General features: G+C 36.7%; 1 protein-coding gene across 8 annotated transcripts in view; it reads left to right on the forward strand.

Moving 5' to 3' along the window:
• The window catches only part of TCF12 (transcription factor 12), a 160,653-nt gene that overhangs the window by 599 nt on the left and 137,921 nt on the right, over positions 1–22,133 (forward strand). For 7 of the 8 annotated variants that reach the window (XR_005955274.1, XM_041468951.1, XM_041468954.1 and 4 more), the window contains exons 2-3: positions 533–633; positions 1,426–1,498. Coding sequence is in view for 7 of the 8 variants with exons in the window: in XM_041468951.1 (XP_041324885.1) it covers positions 559–633; positions 1,426–1,498 (148 nt within the window). In the remaining variant the exon portion in view is untranslated. Of the gene's footprint in view, positions 1–152; positions 174–532; positions 634–1,425; positions 1,499–22,133 lie in introns of those variants that run through there. The other variant, XM_041468952.1, reaches the window with a different exon arrangement.

A 22,133-nucleotide genomic window follows, 5' to 3' on the forward strand; every position in this document is an offset into this window, starting at 1 on the left:
ATTCTTTCTCGCCGCGGTCCCGAGCGCGGAGCGGCGGCCGCGGCCCCCGGTGGGTGGGTCGGGAGAGAGGGGGAGGGGGAGCCGGCACCGGCGGTGGGCGATAATGTCGGGGCAGAGATGGCTCTGCTGAGGCTCGTCCGGCCCCGCTCGTCAGCCCCATTGTTGCGGGGACAGTGAGTCACTTAATCTCTCGCTAATTCTCCGGACCTCGCCGGGCCGCGGCTGTTTATTTGCTTTCTCTTGCCTGGGGGGGGACTTAATTCCTGGCGGCCGCCCTTCTGCGGCGTGACCGTGCCTTGCTCGAGATTGGGGGAGAAGTGGAATGAGGGAGAGGAGGGAGCCTGAGGAAACTTGAAGAGAGTTGGTTAGTTCGGGGAAGCTGCGGCTGCCGATTCCCTCAGCCCGCCCGGCCAAGCGCGGCTCCCCCGCGAGTCTCCACCCCGCCGCAGGGGTGCAGGTACCAGAGGCCGCTCTTCGCCTGGGCCGGGTTCGCGCCGTGAAGTGCTGCCCGTGCCTCTCTCCCTGTGCCTAGAAAGGTGATCGGAGGAGCGGAGGAAGATGAATTCCCAGCAGCAGAGGATGGCCGCTATAGGAACTGACAAGGAATTGAGCGACTTGCTGGACTTCAGTGCGGTAGGATATTCTCTGAGGTCTTCTCATGACTTCTCCGTGGTCGTGCGAAGTGAGGAGCAGGGGCAGCAGCGTGCAGGGCTTGGCTGGGTCTGCCTCAGCCAAGTTGGACACCTGAACTTTGATGTAATGTCTAGACTTCCAGATTTAATACTGTAATACCAGCTGGGTCAATTGGTTTAACTGGTTAAAATCAGGCTGACCCAGTGGTGGCATAATCTAATAATTAACATTGGTTAAGCTGGCATGTGGCACTGGTACCTTGGCTCTTGGGTGTTTTTTTTTTTTTTTCCTTATTTAAACAAAAGAAAATTTATTTCCTACGAATAAAATAAGTTATTAATTGATGGTCTTGGCTAAGAAAATTTTAGGTATTTTCTGTGTGTTACTTTTACCATACCAAAAAGGCTTCTGATTTTTAAATATAATAGAATATTACTGCATCTTACATGCTGTCTTTGTGCAGTGGCTTTATGCTTGCAGATGAGTAAGAAATATAATTTGAGTAAAAAAATATAAGTCATGTAACTATTTGAAACAGTCACAGTAGTAGTAGGTGTCTTTTTAGTTTGAAGTTGTTTGTGTTCATGTAGAAATGAGGTTTTGGTCATATTACTACATTGCAAGGAGTACTTCAGCTTATTGGTTTGGTGTGTCTAAACATGCATCTTGCATTGTTTTCAAGAAGAAATAGAAAAAAATTGTTTCCTACTAATCTTTTTTCTATTTACATTAATAATTCAGCACAGACTTTCAAAACCAACTAAAACATGTCTCTTTTTTCTTGTTTTGCAGATGTTTTCCCCACCTGTAAATAGTGGAAAAACCAGACCAACTACACTAGGAAGCAGCCAGTTCAGTGGATCAGGTAGGATGCATCTGAGATACATAGTGTTCATCTCACTGGCTCTTAGTGTTTCAGTGTAGGCTCCATGTTCTCAGAGTATTGTAATCTTTTATTTGTGCATATTCTCAGAAGGTATTCAGATCAGTTAGAGATGTGTTGTTTTGATCTTTATAGTGCATTTTGCTAACTTTAACCATGTTTTTCCTCTCTGTCTTAGGCTATTAGCCACAGTACAGTGAGGTGTTGAGTGTCTCTAGCCATACTGACGTGAACATTGTATATTTGTTATATTAAAAATGAATGACTGTGTTGTTTTTGTTTAAGAAAATCAAGCCTAGATGTTCAGTTGAAGAAATTCCTAGCCCCCTGTATGAAGGGAGAGAACTTCTGTAAAATGCCAAATAGTTAAATGCTCCTGACTCAAGGACATGCTATTTGAAAGTGTAGTACTTAAGGAAAATGTGAGTTTAATGCCATTTTCTAGTACTGTGTAGATCTCAAAGGTTTGACAACTAGAATTTTCTTGTGTTGAAACTTTATCCATGCCTCTGGAAAGCAAGTAACTGTGTATTTACATGTTGCGTGTGTTTTGTGACTTCAGTGTATTATTACATTATCACAGGGTCCACCTAATAGCTGTGTCAGAGACCTTTAAGCTTAGACTGTAATAGGAAATAAGTGCAATTTTAAAACAGATGCTTTGTGTCATTCCCTAAAGAGAATACTTACTACAAAAGAGAAACCAAAGTAGGTTTTTTAATAAAAGTTTTTATGTAGGTTCATCTTGTTTGAATACAGTGAAATGATATTTTTGATCCTTTGGATACAACAATGTGATGTTTGTGTTTTAGTTAATGAAAATAAGTGTTTAGAATGCCAGTAGAGAAGTGAAGCAGTGGCTTGAAGTGTTGCAGTGACATCCCCTGTTAGCCTCTTAGGTTGTCAGGGCTGTTACTTTGAGAGTCCAAATGACACTGCATTTTAGTAACACTCAAGGATTTTTATTTTTAAAAGCATCCTAAAACTCCGCAATTGAGTAATATTTCAAACTTTCCAGAGACTATCACATTTAATTTAATGAATGAAGCTATGTAGCAAATGTAATTGTTACATACTTGAAAAAGTCTTAGGTTTTCTCCCGAAATAAATGATTCTTTCTCTTCCTCTCTGAAAGTACATCAGGTGTAAGTTAATGGCAACAGTAAGACAGCAAATCTCTTACAATGTAGTTGATATTTAAATTTTTAAAAATTTACAAATATTTAAGATAGTTGTTTCCCTGAAGCTTGTCTTAAAAGACATTTAGGTGCCTAAAACTTAACTGTGGGGAGCACAGCCTGAGCATCTCATCCTACTTTGTCCTTGCTTTTCCTGAATGAGTAGAATGATTTTCTGTTGAATAATAAAGCTTTCATTTTTTTGTAAGGTCTTAGAGCACTGCTAAGTAATGTGGCATGTCCTGTTTGTAGGTAATGCTTCCCTTTCTTCCCTTGGATGTTTTAGAAAAAGAGAGAATGCCAGAGTAGTTATTTCTTTAAGAGAAACAGTGTGACTCCTCAAATTTCTTTACCAATATGGTGTATCCTTGTATAAATACCAATCCTCAGTATAACACTGCAACCGTCAGACAAGCTAAAACCTCAGCTGAGTTCCCCTTGGAATGGTAGTAGTATATATTTGTGGATTTTCATTGAAAACATTTATACTTGTAGAACTTTACTGGATAGTGAATTATATGCCCTAATTCTGGAAAAGTTATGAGCTAAGCCTTGACCTAGGGTGATTACTCTGCAGGAGTGAGAGGTGACAAACTTCTTTACTAGTTGTGTTCTGGGACAGTGTTAAGTATTGTAGAAAAACTATGTCAAGATCAGTGATGAAGTACAGGCATTTAATTTCTGAGTTCTTTGTTTTAATTGTGGTCTTGGTATAATTCAAGTGTCTTGTAACTTCTAGGACAAACAATACTTAAAGCTTTTTTTTTTTTTTTTTTTTTTTAACTGACCAGAGATCACCTTTTAAAGGGAAACATGGAAAGAGGAGGTACTTATTCCTTTGAGCTATCTAGGACTGAAAATCACACTGTGCTCAGATTCCTAAAAAGTAGTTCTTTTTTTCTTTGGGTGTTGATGCCTCTTACAGAGACTTTCAGTGGTTTTGATGGCAATTAGAGAAGTGAAGCTTGCTTTAATATCGTTCCCATTAAGCTGTTTTATTTTTGTGATATTTTTGCAAGCGTGCTAAAGGGAAGTGCTTTCTTTTTCTTAGTAGGAGTAAGACTGTGTTCATTGTTTTTTTATTTTAGAGCCCCCTCTTTTGAATTTAAGCTTAAATAAACATCTGCAAACACCTCCCCTCCCCCTCCAACCTGCCAGTGATTTGAGATTCAGACTAATGGCCCCCATTAAGTAGGTGAAGATCAATTGTATGTCTACATGGCTCTTAAGACTGTATATATCTGTGAAATCTGATTTAGGAGGAAGGAATGCTTGTGATGCTTTTTTCTCACCACACACTGGTCCCTAGTTTAAAAGGACAAATTAGTTGCTGTTAAAGAATGGATAAGTTTTGTTTGTTTTTCAGGTGTGGTGTTGTGAAGTGTTGGAAATACCTGGGTGCTTGTTATTAATCCTGGTGTAACAAGCTTGATTTGCTATAATTCTGCAAGACTTCTGTTGATTATATTTTAGAAATATATGCGTAGTTGGATTGCATGAATAAAACAACTAATACAACTGATCTATAATTTGTAAGAAATTCCTATTTTGGATTAACAGATGAACGTTGTGTTTTGATTAAAAGATAGCTGGGGCAGGCTTGCTTTCTACAGGTCAATCAGTTATGAATGAAAGCTGCAGATAAAATAAGTGAACTAATCTGATATATTGTAGTACATTATGACAGTAAGTCGTGTAAGCTGCTGATAAAGTCAAATAACTTGGTCAGACTGCTGGTGAAAATAAGCATATTGGAAAAGTAACCTGATATGTGAGCCAGTGAGTTAACCCACAAAACCCCTTGTCATACCTGCTGTACTTAATTCTTGTTTGAAACAGAACTTGTTATTCTTTTCTCCTCCAAAACCAACTTCTGAAGGTGAAGCCATTTCTGTCTTAGAAACTGTAGTAGAAGGTGGCAAAGGTCAGAGATTTGATCCATTGGACTTTTTAATCAGGTGGGGTTTTTTCTTTAGATTTTATGTAAATTCTAAATCTTCTGTTGCAACTGTGGCTGAAGGTAGTGTTTGTGATTTACAGTGACATTTTGTTGTTTTGCCTGTGTCTAAGCTACAACACATATACCAATACAAACTTGGATGGTTACTGATTTTTCCCAACACCCTTTATTTATTACAGTAATTCTGTTAACAACCAGTCACAATATGCATGTGGCCACCACAGGCAATGGTAGTGCAATTTTCTTATGGTTTTTAGTAGATTTGATGTCAATCTCAGTTTTTCCTGTAACTGATTTTGTTTTTTTTAGTCTCAGGTGTGGTACCTGAAAATAACTCCCTTTGGGGTTTTTTTTTGTCTTTGGCAAAGAAGAGTAACTCCAAGGCAGTATTTTTCTGTGGCCTACCGTTTTCAATTTAGTATCTTTTTTCAGTGTACTAATAGCATTATTTATTATTTTTGCTTGTGGCTGTGCACAAGCATCAGTGAGGTATTAGTCAAAGAGATGAAGTAAGATATTGTGGATGTATAGCAGAAAAGAGAGATAAGAGTTTAAAGTAAGAGGTACAGCTTAGGAGCTAAGTTGTCAAAATATGACACCTCTCTTGCCTGTAAGATTCTTCTGAAGTTCATGAAAACTAAGTATGCACAATTGGGAGCGAGCAGCTTTGGGCCCAAATCTTGTGTCTACCCAGACATTCCTCATACATGCAAAAACTTCTGAAGCTATCTGTTTAGGTACCTGTTTGTATTGGTTTGGTCCCTTTTACACAAATTCAAGAGACTGGCTGCCCTTTCCACGTGTCTCTACTAATGTACTGAGTTTGTAAGGGGTGCACTGGATTGGGATAGGCTGCTAATTAGTGACTTGATGCAAAGACCATTTAAGTTGATAGCCTGCCATTAACCTGAGTGTCCCTAAATTAGGGCCATGTGTCTTGAGAATGGACACAATGGCAATTATTGAGCAGGTCTTTTAAGTTACCAAACAGTGTTTCCAAAATTAACAAAACCTGACTTTTTCAATCCTGTGAACTCTTGTTTCCTTTTCAATTTTCCATCAGCAGTTTCTTGTAAAAGAAACAAATAAAAAAACCAAATTAAAAACAAATTTGGGAGAGTTACCTGGATGAGCAATTGTTTAGATACTCTGTTCATTGATCTATGCAATTGCTGAAGAGAAAAGGCACTCCTATTGTGCCTTAGATGCTGGAAATCTGGAGTGGCCTGTTAAGCAGTAGTTCATGCAGCAGTGTAGCTTTTTTTTTTTTTAATTTTTAATATTTGGTTTGTCCTCTAGTTTCATTAAAGGTGAACCAGCAGACCTGGTAACTTGGTATTTTATATTTGGTCTGAGAGGTGCTAAATTCTGTCCTCTTCTGAAGAGCCTTTGGAGAGTTGAAGAAGCCTTGTGCTTGAAAGTAGAAGGGTGTCCGTGGCTTCTTTACCTTCCATTTTTTTGTAGGGGTGACTCGTGGATTAATCTTGAAATGGGCCAAATGCCAGTGAGATCAAGATTTCAGTCTAGATCCCTCACCTGTTGCCTTTAGAAACCTGATGGCAGCCCCTGTCTCACTGCTGCTGTCTCCTTTCCTCCTTCCGTTCCTTGCCTTTGGAAAGATAAATTACCACACAAGCCATGAAAAGTCTTGAGAAGTATAGTGTATATTCCTGTGAGATGCAACTTCCATACTCCTGTTTAAGAAAGAGAAGGAGAAAAAATGTTGGATGAATAAAGAGAACTGACAACCCAGCTTTAAAGCAGTGTATTGCAAGATGCTTGTGGTCATAAGGATATTGAGGTTTTGGGGCTTGAGGAAAAAGGGAGAGTTACTAAAACAGCTCAGTGTTCTAAATCTAGCTTAGTGAGCAGAGACATAGGTGTTAGTCCATTGTTCATTACTGTTGACTTTGATTTTGAAAGATGATGGTATGAACCTCATGACACTTGGTCAGAAATTCTTTGCTGTTTTCCAAATAGAAGATCTGAGAATTTTTAGTAGTGCTGATTAGTCTTCTGTTTAGAGATACATTTGACGCCATTAGTAAGGGAAACTGAGTTCTGCTGTGTTGGCATGTAGAAAGCATTCTTTGAAAAAGTTAATCCTGTATTTCCAGCAACTTTTTCCTTAGATGAGAGCAGCAGTGGTCACTGTGTTACAGGCACAGCATCCAGCCTCCAATCCACATATAAATATTACTGGTTTGGGATGCAAGGAAGATCTTTGCAATGTTATTTCTGGATGGCTTTAGAAGATCTGGGATTGCAGTAGTGCCTTGTCCTTTCTTGATGTGGACCTAGGGGTGGGGTACCTTCCACCATCAGCCTCCCCTCAGCCAGTAACTCTGTGTCCTGCCAAATTTTTCTGATCTACTCTAAGTGATGAGGAGTATTCAGATGCTTTGGACAGTGGTCTTCATGGCATGGAAGGAACAGGATTTGAAATTTTGTATTTGTCCAGAAAGCAGATTTGATAGAAATGGACATGTGAGGACTAAGGGTTTGGGTAAAGAGGAGGAAGAGCAGTATGAAGGGGATTCTTCTGTATTTGTATGGCCTTTAATGTCAGCTGAGCTTGCAATCTCCCCCTGTAAAACTTTAGTGTCTGCAGCTTTTGCTAAGTTTTAGCTTTTTTTTTGGGTTTATTTGTTTATGGTCTCTTTTTGATCTTTAGCAAAGGAATTTCATGTTAAAAGCTTATCATTCATACATGCTTGCCAAAGTTCCCCTTCCCCTCACTTCTTTCCAGCTGTCACACAAAGAGGATTTAACCCCTTAGTTGTTTGGCTGTCAAGTTGCTGTGACAGCTGTTTCTCAGGTAATTGTGCTTTATCCATAACTGAGCTTGCAGATACCATTATATGAGTTTCTGTTAATCTACCCTATACTCTACCATTAACTTGGTAAACTATATTTTCCTGAAATTGCTAAAGGTGTAGTGTAATTTTTTCTGGGCTGAACATTACATGTATTTATGAAGAGAAGATTGTTTAAGGCAGTAATATAATACCATACCACTTAGTAGGACTGAAGTTTGTGGAGACTGTTTTTAAAATCAAAGCTGCACATAAACTGAAATAGTTTGCTAGGCTTCTTGAACTGACCTCTCTTGACCATGGAGATGCAGTTCTGTTTGTTGCTCTATTGTGGAAGGTTTATCTTTTCAGGGAAATAGCATTGAGCATTTTCAGAACCACACAAATTTTATCCAATTACCCACGGAGTCAGATGTGATCTATGGGATATAATAAGTCTTATATCTTAAATTTACTTCAAAATAAATACTGATTTTCATACTTGAAAATTCAGTTGCAATAAATGACCTTATGAAATAAAGTGTCTTCTCTGAAAACCTTTTTTTTGCAGGCATTGTCTAGTTCAATGTGTTAGCACTTCTTCAGGAAAATGTAGCAAAACTTGATTGGTTTTGTACAGTCTTCTGTGAGCAAGTCACTAGACTTGAAATAAAGAAATAAGCAAAGGCAGTATTTTCTTTTGCATGTGAATTATTTGGAGATTGTTATTGAATATGCATAATTAATTCTAAATAGTATATTCACCTTTATCACTTTTGGCTATTAAACATAGGAAAAGGCAGGAAATATTTCCATTCTAACGATAGGAATTTTTTTTTAATATCTGTGTTGTTTTTTTTTTTTTTCCCCTACTTTATATTGTAATGGCCACTCCTGCATTTTTTGGGTTTTGTTTACTTTTTGTTTATTTTTAATTAATTTGAAAATTTAGCAGTCCCCAGTTGTATTGTATACCTCAACCTGATGATTTGGAGGTACTTTGTGGTACTTGATGGACTTTTTAAATGCTACAATGCATTATTTACTAGTGGTTGCAGGGCAAAGTTGTTTGTTTTTATATTTTTTTGTATTATGAGTCTAAGATGAGATAATGATAATTTTTTTTTAATGTCTTGAATGAATGCCTTGTTTTTTCATCTGTAAAACAAAACTGTGTTTGTAAACACAACATTCAAAAACATAAAGGACGTACTTCTTTGGTGAAGATGTTAATTGAATACCAAGAATGACCAGAAAGAGTAGCTTTTGTTATATTTATAATATCTCACTGTTTTCAGAGGATAATCAGGCTAAAAAGTACCCAATCAATCTTCAGGACTTTGTTAGATTCTTGTCTACTAGAGATGTGATTTCTTATTTTTTTTTAAGTAACGGGCTGAAATTGGTTTAAAATACATAAACTTCATGTAATGCAGTGTAATGCAGAAAAATCTTGCTTGACCACACCAGAATAATTGTTGCTGGTGTGTTAAAGTAGTATTTGGAATGGGGGGTGTGAAAAAGTCTTGACTAAAAGTGTTTATTTTGCAGCCCAGACAAATGCTGTCTGTGAATGGTAGTAAAACCTTAGCATAAAACTAAGGAAAGTTTATCTTGGACAGACAAGTTGTACATTTCATATTAGGGCTATGGAAGTGCATTTAAAAGATGGTCCAAAAGTGTACATTTTTATTACAGTAGCAATTTCTTGCTAAGTGGAATATAAGTAGGTTTTTTTTTTTGTTTGTTTGTTTTTTTACGTAGAGCTGACAATTCGCGCTTTTTTTTTTTTTTTTTTTTGGAAGTAATTTTTGTTTATTGCAGTGGATTTCTTGCTCCTGATCTTCTACAGAGGTTGTCTATATTGTTTTTTGTAAGTGTGTGAGGTATTGGTTACATTACTCAAGTTTGCTTTGGTAGCAGATTTTGTTGGTTTTTTCTTTCTGTGTCAGTTGTAGTTACAGAGCCGGTGGTGTCTCCGTGTCTCGATCAGGTTGTTAGTTGTGTGGACTTCTAGTAAGAAGCTGAACCACTTCTACTTTGCTTTTCATGAGCAAAAGTGTAGCACACGTTTGTGGTTAGGTTGTCTCTGGAGGAGATCTTTGCTCCTCCAGAGCAAAGCAGTGGTAACACAACAAAACTTATGTTAGACTGCGCTGGAGTTTTATGTTGAAGTGTGCTCTGAGCCATATTTCTGGAAGTTATATTTTAGATGGTGTATTCTTTTCCTCCCTTTTAAATATAAAGATGAGTATGCTGAGCTAATTGTTATAAAAACATACCTAGTTAATAAAAACTCAAATTTGGCTATTTCCAGTTGTGTACATTTTGCAGGTAAAATGCAAATGAATATCAGACCATAAATGTGCATGTTCTATGTGTTAAATTAAATTGAGTTTAAAACGTATTTTACCCTTAATTCAGTATAAACAAAAAATCCAAAGGTATTTTTAGTCTTCTCTAGGAGAATGGAATTCACTGTGTATATTTTTATTTTTTGTTTACTTGAATGCAAGATACTGTTGTCTTGGTTGTTATCCCAAGAGCGATTGTGGCTACCCTATGAAATGATTAAATCAGACAGCTTTGCTTGTAGGACAAACATTTTTCATATTGTGGTGTTTCGACCATTTCCAATGCGACACCTATCCCATTGCAGTTCTTTATGCAGCAACTTCATGAGTCATAATCCTTGCAAAAGAATACAGCTTAAAATAATCACTGATTGTTTCTTTGCAATTCTATTCACTGCCCATTGCAAATAAATAAGAGCGGAAACTACAATATCATTTAATCCTTCAGTATTTGCTTTTGACGTGCAAAGTATTCTCTTGTAATAGAGAAGTAATCCATGAGGAGGGTAGCTGCTCTTTCATCTTCCTGAATGCTAAATGAAGCCAAGGCTTTTATGAAGAGATGGTGATTTAATGAAGATGACCGAGTTTTTGAGTAATGAAAAGCTTTTGTGTATTTCTAAAAATGATGTCTGGTGCTTACTACTGTAGAGCTCAAATGGCTGTATTTTGTAGTATGTCTTTGCAAGATTAGTGCTTGTGATGCTTAATGCAAGGGGATTGAATAGAATGGTAATGCAAAAATTTTTCCCTTAGCTGGATTTTATAAAACAAATGCACATTTCTGCCAATTTGTATATAAATGTATGTCATGTCTGGCATGTGTTCTCTGCTCTGTGCAATACTTTTATTTTGGTAACCTTGAAAATATCTCTGATATCATATTCCCTTGCCAGAGGATCGTAATAAGCACACCAAAAGAATGGAGCATAAACTTTGTCAATGCTACTTATGACAGGAACATCTGTATTAGAGACCTGTATTTGTTAGATGTTGAATTTAAAAGCTCCTCAATTAAAAAACTTGCCCCAAAAATACCCAAACAAAACAACACAAAAAAATGCAAACCAAAAAACCCAATACAAAAGCCTAAAAAGCCTCACAAAAACGCAAACCCCAATGAAACACAAACTAACCCCCCCCATATTTCTTCTTCTTTCAGCTGTTAATTTTATTAGTCTATTTGCAATACTTTTTTACCAATCTGCAATATTATGACTTGCAAAGCAAGTCAGATAATGCTTGATATTTCAAAATGAAGTAGAGAGTGGCTCTGAAGAATGCAAGACCATATCTTCTCCATCATATACACCCAACAGTCTTACCAGGCCTTCAGGATGTAAGTGCTGCACAGTACAACCAGAAGAAATCTTAAAAGGGGCTAAACTGTTTTAGGCATTGTCAGAAACATTGAGAATGCAGCCATGTTATAGTTTTCATTGTGTACGGGAAAGGTAGAGCTGATCACCTGAGGTGAATGAACTTAGGTGAGCAACAACAGGCGGGGTTTTGTCTGTTTATGCAGATAAAATGTATGGAACTATTACTATTAGGTTTTGAAAACGAACGTAGTGAAAGTGCAGAAATAGGTAAGTAACTTAAATTTCCTTCTGGTGTTTTTTAATGGCTTGAATTAGTGGCTGGTCCCTGTAGTAGTACTATACAAATGCTCACAAGTGTAAGAGTGATGTATATGGGGTGTTTAAAACTCGACATGTTTGGTGATTAAATCTCAAGATGTCAAGGGTGGTTTTGTGAATACATTTCTGGGTAGAAGGTGAAGCATTGTAAGAGATTGTTTGGGGTTTTTTGTAGAGCAATGTAGTAAAACCAGAGTTTGTAGCCACGTGTGTCTGTTATACTCATTAAATTCACTTTATTTCAAGATACTTGAGTACTGAATAATAATAATAATAATTTGCTTCTTTGCTATGTACTAACCCTTCCCACTTCCTTTTTCCTCATCCTGTTGGGGGAACTTGGGACCAGAAAAGGGGTAAATGCCTGAATACAGGAGATGGTGTGTAGTGCAGTTTGTATTCTATGCTAATGACAATACACTTTTTGGCCTTTGAATAGTCTAAATTTGTTTAATAAGGTGAATGGTATTTTTTCTCCTAGAGGCACCAGTTTATAAGCAGGGAACTTAAGTGAACTATCATAAAACCCCCCTGCTTTGTACCTTGCATTCCTGCAAGTGCTAACTGGCATGTGTGTGACAGTGCCACTTGTGCTGCAGCGAGCACTCCGGCGGAGTTTGGCCATCTCTCATGAGCGTGTCACAGGTTGTCTCTGAATTGGATCCTGGAGAACATGCTGTTGCCATAGCAATGAAAGTCCTTCTGAAGGCAGGATTCCTGGCAGAGCTCTTGCATCTCCTGAAGTGCTTGGTGCATTGATCTGAAAGTACCTTGTCAGTATTAGCACATGGCTGAAGTAAAAAGAGCGGGAAGAAGAGATTTCCTTGAAATACATTATTTGCTTTGGTGGGTTGAACCCAGTGTTCATAAAGCTACAGCTTTTTTAAATCTTACTCTGTGAACTTCTTGTGCATTTAACATACTTAGCTTGAATGCACTAAGAGATCGAATGGTTCTAAGAGCTAAGCAGTGTTTATTGCCAAAGTATCACTGTCTGAGTTTCCCACACTACTTGTCCCTTTTTGTACCTGGAAGAAATATTTTTTGAAGATTTCCTCTGTCGTTTTGGGTAGTGCAAAACAGTTGGGAAGATACACTGCTTCATTCATCATCCTTTTCTCTTTCATGTTTTTGTTTTTTAACAAAATGGTTGTCTTGCTACCATATTATTTATAAATGTGACACTAATGAGGGAAAATCACTTACAGAGGTGTAAAGTTCTATATTTATTCACAAAATATACCTTACATAGGATCCCTTTTTCAGCAAACTCAGCTGTATCTTTGTATATAAATTCTTCATCCTCAGACTGTAGTTACCAAATGTTGTTTTCAAATTAAGAAAAAGCTATTAATTTCTTGTGTCACCTTAGAAAATATAGTTTTTGGGGTTTTTTTAATGTGTCAGGTTTTCCATCAAGATGAAATGTGGGAAATCAGAGACAGTTTTTAGAGCACAGACACTCTAGGCAGCCATAATACCCATTTCTACATGTGCTGTCAGGATGGAGTTGATTAATTTTTTGCTTATTTAAGAAGATAAAAAAAATTTAAATCTGAAGAATTGAAAAAAAAAATCGATTTTTTTAAAGTTTGGGGAAATGTGATTAAAACTGTATAGCATATTATTTTATGTGGACTGGGACTTCCATGTGTAAGTATTTCTTTTTTACTGAAAGAGCTTCTAGATGAGATGAGTTCTGAAGTTATCCGTTTAGCTTGCTCGATCCTTTACATCTGTTTATGTAACATAGTCTTTAGCTCTATCACTTTCTGTGAAACAGATAAAAGTGAGAATTAAGCAAGCACTTCATTCTTTTTTCTCCTTCCAAGTGAAATTGAGGAAGAATGGAATAAAGAATACTTTACTTGTACTTGAAAAGAGCTTTCTGCCGACTGCAGCAGATTTATGCATGTGCCATTCTAGAGATCCTTAGCTTGGATCTTGTTTTTCAGTCCCTGCCTGGCCTTGCCCCTTTGTCAGAGCAGGAAAGCGTAGCTCCAGGTTGGCTTGGCCTTGGGAAGCGTTGCTGAGCTGCTGCTCTGAGCAGTTCAGCCAGGACTTGTTACTTACAGTTTCTACATGAGTTTGCCTAACCTGCATAGACAAGCTGTGGTGTGAGTGGCCTTGGCATGGGGACCAGATACTGTACCAAGGAGAGGTCAGCACTGGTCACAAGGAGAGTAGGAACCAAGGGAATCAGACTCTGCAAGGTGTCTGCTTGTTGTTGTTTTCCCCTTTTAAGCAAATTTAATGCTGCCTCAGCAGATGCGTGTCCTGAAGCTCTGCACTATCCTTGGGAACGCACATAGCATTAATGACTAAAGTATCCTCTGACTGTTGTGCCAGTTGGTCTCAAGTCATGTTTGGGAATAAAAGATCTTTCACAGCTCCAACAAATGTTCTATTTATGTGTCCTTTTAGCCTTTGAGTCAGTACTGATTGAGTAGGCACTGTTTTTGGGATTGTGGCAGTAGGGTCACTGGCATACATTGAGATAAGCTCATTGTGTTCTGAATATGTAAGTGTGTATAAATACTGGCCTGATTTTGTCAGGCTTAACAAAGATAGCATTTTAAATGAGTTTACTATGAGAAGTTAGGTATTTATCTTTTTAAATTCTGAATCTGAAATAGTTTTACACATGTGTGACTAATCCTTAAGTAAAAGGCACAAATATTTTAATTTATATAACAAGCTTCCATATTGAAATATTAAATGCGTTTCAATATTCTGTGGTTTTATAATCTATGCTATTGTTTTATTGGATCTGTTAGATTATAGGAGCATGGTGTACTGAATAATGAACAAAATACATAATTCTTGAAATGTGATTTTCTTTTTGTCTAAATTACTTTTAATTCATATCTAAAAATTCACTAAGAATAGCAAAGTCCTAGGAAATATTATTATTCACTTTCTACTTAGTGCTGTTATTTTTGTGAAATTGTAAAATTTTGTAAAAAGTTAAAGCAGGCTTTTTATCTCCCATTAAAAGCTTTTGTCAAGATTGTATCATTGCATAGTGAAGATGTTCTTGAGTTTTAAAGGATGTAACAAAGAAGCAAAATTTCTGTTCCTGTTTTGCTACATCGTTGAGGAACTGCCTTTCTTTTTTTCCGATTTCCTCAGCTCTAAAATGAGGGCTAGTGTTTACACTGTAGTGCAGACAAGAAATGTTTTTGAACTTACTCAGTTAATGCAAATGGTGGTCTTGGAATGGGTTAATATCAATAACCTCATATGACCTAAGCAGAGTTAAATTAGCTTGCACTGTTTTCAGTGTCAATATTCACTCCCTGCTCTTGTATTTAGTTTGATGTCTCTGCTTGTTTAATTCAATCTTTTACTTATGTTCATCAAGTTTTGGTTGGGTTTTTTTTTTTTAATTCAGTTCTTGCTGTGTCTACTATACAGCTTCTGTTTAATTCAATCTTTTACTTATGTTGATCAAGTTTTGGTTGGGTTTTTTTTTCAATTCAGTTCTTGCTGTGTCTACTATACAGCTTCTTTAATGTAGACTCTGTTATTTAAAAATGTGGAAATGCAAATTTCAGTCTGGGGCTCATATCAGCATTACAGAAACTGTTTCAGCACACCTTCACAGATTACATATACGTCTCATTTCTGTAAATTTTATTTGAATCTTATCCAAATAAGAAAACACAGATAGATACATTTGCCTAAATTTCTTCAAGGAAGAAAATTTCTGGTCTAAAAAGGTTTCCTGATACATAAACAGAAAACAACCCTGTCCATAGCTATCCTTTGTATTTAATGGATTAAATTCACTTTGACAGCTGGATATATGTACCAGTGTCTAGCCTATGGCCATGATCTGATAATCATGGATATGGTAACAAGTCGTCTAAAAAGATTCAGTAATCAAGTGGGTTTTTTGACAAAACCTACTCTGACTGAAACAAGAGATGAAGCTGTGTTAAATGTGGCTGCATTTGCTACTCTGTCTGGATTCTGAGTACTTAAAAAATATCCTTTGTGTTGTAGACAGAACCTATGCTCTAACAGCAATGGAAAAGCTGATTGTGCTACAAGAGAATGTGTCTTAAAGTTAGGAAACAAATTTCATTTAACCTATTGATCATGAAGAACTTAGTTTCAAAACAATAATTTCTGCTTCCCCTGAAGTGCTTTTTAACTTGCTTGCTTCTTCTGCCATAAAAACGGTTGTATATATTTCAATGATATATGGAGTCTTTTGTGAAATAGATGATTTTTATATCATAATTCTGGTATGTGAGGGTAGGTTTAAGAAGTACTGATGAGTAAATACATGTCAAAGGGAATGACTTCAAGCACTACAGATATTTTAGAAACAAATACTTCACATATTAACAGTGTACTTTGGTCTCAGTGCCATTTGATTAATGAAACCTGTTTTGTAAATAAATACTCTTTAAGAGCAAAACAGTGTCTTGGCCCTCAAACAATTCTTTGAAACTCAAAATTCAACTACCGTGTTTTGCCAAAGCAGTCTGTTGTGACTCTTGTTTATATTTGATTCTAGCTTTTGGGGGAAAAAAAAAAAGCTGTAAACCTCATGAAAATCAACCAGGTTGGGATGAAAGCAAGTGATCCAAATATTGTAGCTTTGTTATCCCTTCTTGTAATCTTAAATGGAATTTCTGATATAGCTAGTTGGAACAATATTTTAGAAAACACTGAAAGGGGAAAGAGTGCAAATGAATTTAAGGAATTAAACATTTCTTTAGGAAGGTGAACTAAGTGTTGACCCCAATTTATAGATTTCATTTCAGCATCTTCTGAATGTGATACTTATTGTGAGCATTTGGTGGGGGTTTTTTTGTTGTTGTTTTTTTTGTTTGTTTGTTGTAATTCATGTCTGGTTTCCCATCTCTTTGTGATTAAAGAAATTTGAGGTACTTATTTTTAAACTTCACAGCAGCTTTTATGAGAAGTAGGATGTTTACACTGAAGCGATTATTTAGGGAGACACAGAAAGCTGGGGAAATCAGGAAGCAGAGGTATTTTTCAGGGAAGCCCATAAGATTATCTGGTTGAAACTTAGTGTGGGAAGGTTATTTGCTTTGTGTCTGATGCCCAAGAAACTTTGGAGATTCTTATCTTTTCAATTCTTGCTAATGTGCAAATTATACATTTTGTTCCTGACTGTAATTATTGTAGATAGGATTTTTTTCTCCAACTTGTTTTTGAAGAATATGTGTCTTTACGTGGTAGTGAAACAGAGTATGAAGGCAACTTTTGTATTTATTTTGGTATGATTGTGTTATCCAAAAATGTAAAACAAATCTTAAGCGCATCAGCATTTGTAAAGAGGAGTGTCCACCTTTGAAGCTGGGAAATAATGAACTACTGTGCTCTCAAGTTCTTCATGCAGATGGCCACGTCCACTCCCATGTGATTACTTCTGTCCACAAACAGATTTTGTAACTGTTTAAGGTAGTTGAGGATGTCTTTCTTCTGAACTTGATGTGAGTACTTCTTAATTTCTGAATTAAATATTTTAAAAACAAACTTACTTTTAAATTCCAAGGCAAAAATAAACAGGAGGTGTAAAAGAATTACTGAGTTTTATAGCAGTTTGGTAGTGGTGCTGCTTCCACTAGTGTTAGTGGCATTGATAAAACTTTGCTAATCTAATTGCCATTGGGTAGCAAGGAAAACGGTAAACTTGCTTTACTTGGGGTAGATTTGAATTTGGATGTTCAGCTGAAGTTTATTAATTTTAAAATTTTATTTGGTCATTTTCATTATCCAGGGTTTAGTTTCATCCATATGGATAATACAATTAGCTGTTTCTAGGTGTGTGTGATTCCTCCAGGCATTTGTAGGGGATGAACCAAAGGAATGCCAGTCCTGAGCACTGTGTTCTGTGTTGTGATTTCCAGTTAGGCTTTCTGACATCTGTTGATAGACAAATGCCCAGGGATAATTCAGTAATTTTCTCTTTCGTTACTGTTGCTGGTGGTGTGACTTTAATTTTTTTTTTAATGGAGATCTCTTGAACAAGAAAGGAAAGTGGGCAGAGGAAAAGAAAGTGTGGGGACATAAATATTAAGAATAATATCTGTGTTCCAGAGTACAGTTTAATTCACTTTTACAGTAAGGATATTCTTCAAGAATGCCTCAAGATTGTTGGAATCACCTTTGAGTTTTAAATAGTTTTCCTTTTAAAAATCACTTGTCTTAAAGTTTCTTCTCACACACATGTATTTCTGGAAATGTACAACTGAAAATGTGAGTTGGAGGCACAGCAGTGTCTGCAATCACCCCTGAACCAGTAACAGATTTAGTGTTTTGAGACTTTGCATTCCCATGGTACTAGGAATAGGCTTTTGAGTTGTTTTTAGCCTGATTTTTCCTCTGAAACCTCATGATGGATTAAATTTGAATGCAGACAGATTAAAAAAAAAAAAGATAATTTTTGTTTCCAGTCCTTTTGGAAATTATATTTGAAATATACAATATATAGGACTAATTGGTGTGCATCTGGAATGACGCAATTGAGAATTATATTATTATTTCTTCATAGGAACTTTGTTGAACTTATTCAGATAAAATTTAGGACTACAGGGAAGGACTTAATTTCTCAGCAGTCTAATAACTTCTTTAGAAGTATGGGCCACCATTATGATGAAATAGGAATTTGATATCTGTACCTCTCTTGTGAAGACTGGGCCTTTGTTGGTTTCCTTTATGAATTTTCTGTTTTGCTTTAAAAGAAGCAAAGCTAACAACCAACTTAATGTAAAGCATTGCTTACACCTGTGAAATTGTGTTGGGTTCTGTAGCAGCAGCAGTAATGAACATGGTGCTAATAATGCCAATAATGCAGGTTTGATCCCCATATGGACCATTCACTTAAGAGTTGGGCTTGATGATCCTTTTGGGTCCCTTCCAATTCAGAATATTCTGTGATTCTCTGAAAAAGCACTAGAACTATCTGATGTTCTACTTCTGTCAGCACTGGAATATCTGGCTATCTTTTTGAATTCTTTATTCTTGATTACTTTTTTCTTTGATCTTAAGGAATTAATGGTATATGTTCAGTTAGCACTTTCTTTGTTAGTTTTCCCAGATTTTAGATAATTTGCATTTCTCCCAGTTCAGTTCAAGATGTAGCTTTCAATTAGTGAACATGTCAGTGATATCAGCTGTGTTGTAAGTCAAGCACTTATATACCTGGTTTAGTTGGGGGAGTTCATTTGAGTCCTGTATAGAGTGCAAAGGAAATATTGATATTGTAAAGTTCCTGTGAGATGAAGTATTTTATTCCTGATATAATAAAGTTGTGTCACTACCTTTATTGTGACACTGTTTTGCTATTGAAATGTAGTTTGGATGCTGGCTTAATAATCCTGTGCTATTGAAGTCACTTGCATGTTGGTAGTTTTTACTCTTCACTTTGTATATAAATTCACATAGTCTCAGATATTTTGGGACGATTGTTGTGAATTCTAGTTATCTCTGTGCTGTAACTTTTCCCTTTCAGGATCTCTGTAAAGGGTGTCAGTGAACAGCAGTTATTGGCATAATGGCTCCAATTGTGCAAATAAATCTTCTGTTGCTGTCCCACAGTGAACAAGCCTTTGCTTAAGTGGCCTGTCTGGTTTTCTTCCTGCCTGTGAGTGATAGGAGTCAAGCTGGCTGGGAGCCATTTGTGCATACAGCCAGCACTGCACATGTGGTGGGGTTTGGTTGTGGTTTATGTTCTGCAGTGAAATTCATTCTGTGCTTACTGCCAGCCTGTGCTGGAGAGCAGAAAGAGGCTGTTAGGATTTGTCTGTTTGGAAGCAAAGAGCTCAACAAGGGTGCTAAGGTCTTCTGGGGTGTGCCAAGTTAGGTTCAGAAACTGTTATCTGTCTGTCCATAACTCTGTTGTAACAGCTTGGGGCAATGCCAGCCGTTTGGAAGTTGTCTCTGACCTTTTAGTGTTTTTTAAGTAGTTATTCACTCCTTTACAAGATTATTTGTAGGGAAGTAGAAGTCCAAAGCAGGTGTGCTTTCATAGCCTGTAAAATCTCTGCTGGTTTTTGGATGTCAGTGTGGCCTGATACTGAAAGTGCCTTGCAGAGGAGAGAGCTGGCTCTGTGCTCAAAGTACATTCTTCTCAATATGCCTCTAACTTAGGACTTCAGACTGGAGCTTTTGTTTTAATATGACTGTTCAAGTATTTCTGTTCTGGATATGACACATTTTGGCCTTTTTGTATTTGGCTTTTCTAATTTGACTTTCTCTTTGGGAATTTTGATGATTTGTCTTAGCACTTTCCTCGTGTTCTCCTTAGTATTAGAGTTAGACTAAGTAGTCCTAAGAAGTGTTGTATGCTCATTTGTTTCACATAAAATTTGATGTTGCACGTCCTTAAAACATATTTCCTGTAGTATGTGTCTGGAGCTGAGAATGGAAAGCTTTTGAAGTAAATGTCATGGTAACACAGGGTGCACTGCAGTGAAGGAAGTGCCTTGGTTGGTGTAGATAGCTTGCTGAATATGCCTACGTCTCTGTGAGTATCAATTCCCTTTCCTATGGCCAGTGTTGACAGTGGAGGTACTGACAGGTGGTCAGTTGCTTCATATTATTAAAAAAAACCAGTAACAACCCCTTCTTTTTTCTTACACATCTTCTGATTCAGCTGGATATGTCTGGATGTCTGTCATTAATCTGTATTCTTTAGGAGTGGCAAATTAAGAAGTTTGTCCTTTGGTTTTATATTGTGGCTTGCAACCAAGTTAGTTTTTAAGGAAAAAAGTCCTCTCTCAGAAAGGACCTCTACTTAAAATTCTGCTTTTATTATGAGGATTATTAGAAATGGACATGTGGCTGTAAGCTGTTATCTACTCAAAGGCTTTGCATGTATTTTGATTCAAATTAAAATAATTAATTTTGTTTTTCAGAATTGAGTTTTCCTTGTAGCAAACAGAAAAAATCTTTTAGGTGCTTCAGTTAACAGAACGGTTTAAAAAAATATATTTTTAGTAAATGATGGCAAGAATGGGTGACTGGCTTGTGTAAGAGTATCCTTATTTTAGTTCTTCCCCCTCAGCACACTCTATGCATTGTGCATGCACAATGAGCTCCTGGTAACTCTTAGAAATGAAATGCAATTTATCTGTGTGTCTATGGTTTGAGATGTCATTTACAGAAATAAAGACCTTGACTGGTATTGACTTTACTGAGGTTTTGATTGGACAGACAATGAGGTATGAAGTAAAAGGTTGTTGGCTTGTATGTTTTATACTTCAATATTTTTTTCCCCTGATCCTGGGAATGGCTCATGGTGACATACTAAGGAACATGGCTTATTGAATGCTGAAGTACAATTGTACAATTTTTTAAATGTAAATTCAGTTACTGAATATAGTAAGAGTGAAATGGTAAGTAGATATTGGTAGAACAATTTACACGCTGTTTGACATTGCTTTTGACAAATCTGTTTAGGCAAATTTCTATCATTACTAGTCTAGGACTGTAGGATTGTTTTCTGAAGGCATACAGGTGATATCAGAATAGCTGTGTCTGTGTGTGGTGGACATGGGATTAAGCATGCTCAAAACTGCAAAGGTGAGGAAGCACAACCAAGTTTGCCTGATGCTGTAGTACTTATTTCTGTGTACTGGTAGAGGGCAGATGTGATTGGAGTGCAGGGGTGATGGGTTTTGATTTCTTGACTGTTTTTACTTAATGAATTAATGGTTATAGTTCTTGATACTTATTCAGTCTGACAGCCTGCTTTTCCCACAGAAGATCATAATATCTCTTTTTCTCTGCATTTGAAAAAGAAACTGTTGTGTACTGAGTTAAATGTACATATATTTTTACTGATTTCTTTAAGTTTGTTGGAAAAGTGGTCTTTAAATTTTCCAACAATGTACCATTACACTGTAAATATACTGTTATTTTGAGAAGTGAGATTAGCAGGAAGGAATAATACACTAGGTAAACTTAGTATTATCTGCCTTAAAATTGTTACATGGATCATAGAAACTAGAACAGTACTACCCTAAAACTGGCCACTGTAACATGGCTGCTTTATAATCAGTGTGAAATTTTCAACCACATCAAAAATGCCCCATTCTGGTGGTGTTTCAGATGCTAAGCTTTGTCACAATACCTTCATTATGAGCTTAGGTTGGTCTTCCGGCTCATATGGAGTTATCAGGCTTTATATTTCATTTATAGAAAATGCTTATGAGCACCTTTTACTGTACTGTAATCTTATTAAGCCAAGTTGCTGATGTTTTGCATTAGGTTTGTGCTTTGTATCCCTTCGTGCTGAAGGATACAGTTGATCATAAATACAGCCTTGACTATTCCCTGTTAGCAAAAAAAAAAAAGCTTTATAACTACTGTGAATATATACTGGTATTACATTTGCCTGTGTACTAAAAAAAGCAGTAGCTCTGCTTTGTTATTGCAGTTCTTTAGCATTTGGCACTAAATTCTATTTACTTTTGAGTCAAATATTTTGGGGAATGTTTCATTTTCCTCTAAAAATGTTTTAAGTGTAATATCACTGTGTGTTGTTCAGAGGTGCAAACCAAGTAGTTGTGATTTCCATTAGAATGCTTCTCACTTAAATCCATGAGACTTCTCTGTAAATCCTTAACAGTTCTTGACATTGCTACCTCAAGGCACAGAGCCAGCATGTGCAGTCCCAAGGGAGCAGACCCAAGCACCAATCCCA

This window comes from Pyrgilauda ruficollis, unplaced genomic scaffold (genome assembly GCF_017590135.1).
Source record: "Pyrgilauda ruficollis isolate IOZ18807 unplaced genomic scaffold, ASM1759013v1 scaffold23, whole genome shotgun sequence".
Taxonomy (NCBI): Eukaryota; Metazoa; Chordata; class Aves; order Passeriformes; family Passeridae; genus Pyrgilauda; species Pyrgilauda ruficollis.